Source organism: Perkinsus marinus, assembly GCF_000006405.1.
Source record: "Perkinsus marinus ATCC 50983 genomic scaffold scf_1104296963356, whole genome shotgun sequence".
Lineage (NCBI taxonomy): Eukaryota > Perkinsozoa > Perkinsida > Perkinsidae > Perkinsus > Perkinsus marinus.
The window spans coordinates 1-2,590 of NW_003205088.1; the positions used below are offsets into that span (position 1 = coordinate 1).

A 2,590-nucleotide genomic window follows, 5' to 3' on the forward strand; every position below is an offset into this window, starting at 1 on the left:
CCCAGGAGAGGGCAATAGGCGTGTGGCCTTCACCTTTACATTCCCACAAAAACCAATGCCTGCAGAAACCTAACCAGCTTGCTCACTGAATTTTCTCCAATCACGCTGTGCTCCGTCCCATAAGGTATCCCAGCATCCAAGCCTGTGATATTGTGAGGTGGTCTGGGGAGCAGGTCGCTCTGTACATTCACGGCCACCGATACTGGTCCTTGCCTACAGTACAACCCTGAAGCCACCACTACCAGGCCCCATCCTACTGCATTATATGCTGCCTCATCTGGGCCTCACTACAACGACCGTAGAAGCCCCCTAAGGAAGGGCCACTCTCAAGTCAGGAGCTGCTGAGCTGAACTTACCAACGTATCCAAAATCCTTGGCATACCACAATTTGGTGGAATCTCTATAGCATGATCGGTCACAAGCTTCGGGAGTCCCCTGATACCTGCCACAACATTGGCTACTCACCGTCAACCGGGCCAGGGAGGGGTCAATGCTATGCGTCACGATAATATCGAGTTCGATCAACACACACAGTGAGGCCCCATCTTACGGCATGCAGGAAGCTCGAGGTACACCCTGGACGGTCAGGTCGAATGCCATGATACCTGCCATAATGCTACCGCCTCACATACCTCTCTCCAACACTCTCACCAGGGAATCCACCGTTGCATCCTTGAGAAGAATAGCCACACGACAAGGCCTAAGGAGAGCTACTGAGTGGCACCACAAGATGGTGACTCTTCCCGCTCACTCCCTGGACGGACAGTTCCCAGTCGGCGGGCAGGTCCATTCCAAGAAGTTGGAACTGCCGCGCAAAGCCAGCTTGAAGGGCCGACACCGCACCTATTGCATAGCAGCTGCCACATAGCATCTGCTGAGACTCTAGGTCTGAGAGCAAACCCTAGTCAAGAGGTCAACGATCATCGTAGTACTTCCAAAATGTGGAACTTCATCACGGAAATCATACGCTGTTGGCAGGGACGCCACGAGGTCGGCATCCTCAATGCTATTAGTATTCACACAGGCCTCGTCTATAGGCTGTGGAGGGTATTTGATGGGTGCCTGAGTAGCCTAGCTTGGCCACTGCAAGGACGAGCGCTCTGACCTCCTCGGCGTAGCTGTCTTCTGTATACGCCCCATCAGCTAAGACATGGTACCTGATCGGAGCCACACTAAGGCACTGTTCACTATTACTCCCTGCTTACCTGCCCTTGAACCTAGCATACTCCCCCTCAGTGTCCTCATCTACATCGATCTGAGAGCGCGCACTGGAGAGGAGTTGGCCGCCCCAGCTTACATCATCTAATGGACCGCTACTACCACTCCTCGTCATCAGAGCAATCGCACGAGCCCTGAAGAGAAATGCGTCCAAGGCCAGACCGACACAACTGTTGTTGAGATCAAAGAGTAGCTAACATGCGCCTGTGAGCTCGTAAGGCCTCACCGGGTAATGCTAGCCTTCCGCCTCCTCCCCCTCAGGGTTACGAATGCAGACGGTGTCATAGATCCTGGTAGGACTGCCACACTATGGACCTATCGGGCCTATTTAAGACAACTTGATACCCTCGAAGAGTAGCTCACCTCATTCGCCTCCTCATCACTCTTCTTTCTCATCCAAAAGCATCCTTGCTTCGCTCCGCTACGCGAGCTCCACCATCCTATCAGAGTCTGACCACATAGCGACTCATAGCCCTGAGTGGCGCCGAACCTGCGTGATGCGATCACAATCGCCCACAACAGCCCAGCCTCCTTACTCATCTTCAAAGTCTGCATAGTCCCCACAATGGCTACTCCCAGAGAGGCAGCGATAGCGGAAGAAGGCCACCAAGTGCCGCGGCACCGCGCTGTTGTCTAAAACCGAAAAATGAGCTAAAAGTAGGAACGTCGAGCTTACTCAGGACTAGGTTCTTCAGCACGAGACCTTCATCGTAGCCGACAGACCAGCTGCCTCTGTATGCACCGCTAATATCCAATACCTGATACGAGTCCTATTCAGACAGTTTGGGGAAGGCCTACCTTCAGATGATGGTCCCGAAGCACACCATCACCACTGACATCTTGGTCCATTGAGAGATTCAGGTCGACGACAGGGCTCGATGACAGAGTCATATCTAAGGCTTGGTGATTGCTTTATGTGCGAGAGGTAGGCAGTAAGGGTACTCAGTATCCTCTCTATACTGTGTGACGTTAGTCCATCGGGGCCACTCAGCGCTGCTGCGTCCATAAGCTGTTGTATCTACCATAGCAGCAGCATGCCAACAGTGAATGATGGAGTGAGTACCTGATTGCCACGGGCTATGTTGGCCTCGTTGCTATTGATGGGAGTATACCCACAGAAGCTGTCCTGCTCTCCCTTACTATTCCAGCTTGGTACAGGGCCTTCCAGTAGATACAGCTGCCACCAGCCTAGGAAACACTAGCAATACGTGAGTGGTTAGGCTCATTGCTAACCTTGAACATCTTCAATGGTGCAGTGCACAGGGAGATCAGCAAGTCCTACGAGGAGGATAGCAAATACGATCAAGTTGACCATTGCAGATCGAGGGGATACCGAGGTCAATGGGCCAGTGGGAAAATGAATTAAAGAGGG

The 2,590-nt window shown here is 52.7% G+C and overlaps 1 protein-coding gene across 1 annotated transcript; it reads right to left on the reverse strand.

Moving 5' to 3' along the window:
• Nucleotides 1-546: 546 nt before the first annotated feature.
• Pmar_PMAR001301 (hypothetical protein) lies at nt 547-2,533 on the reverse strand (the record flags this gene model as incomplete). The annotated part of the gene is made up of 15 exons (XM_002771157.1): nt 547-605; nt 652-700; nt 752-888; nt 933-1,062; nt 1,106-1,157; nt 1,206-1,255; nt 1,298-1,352; nt 1,445-1,533; nt 1,582-1,708; nt 1,755-1,851; nt 1,895-1,976; nt 2,017-2,111; nt 2,161-2,236; nt 2,282-2,406; nt 2,452-2,533. 15 exons carry the CDS (start codon nt 2,531-2,533, stop codon nt 547-549), a joined length of 1,305 nt encoding a protein of 434 aa, XP_002771203.1.
• Nucleotides 2,534-2,590: the final 57 nt, after the last annotated feature.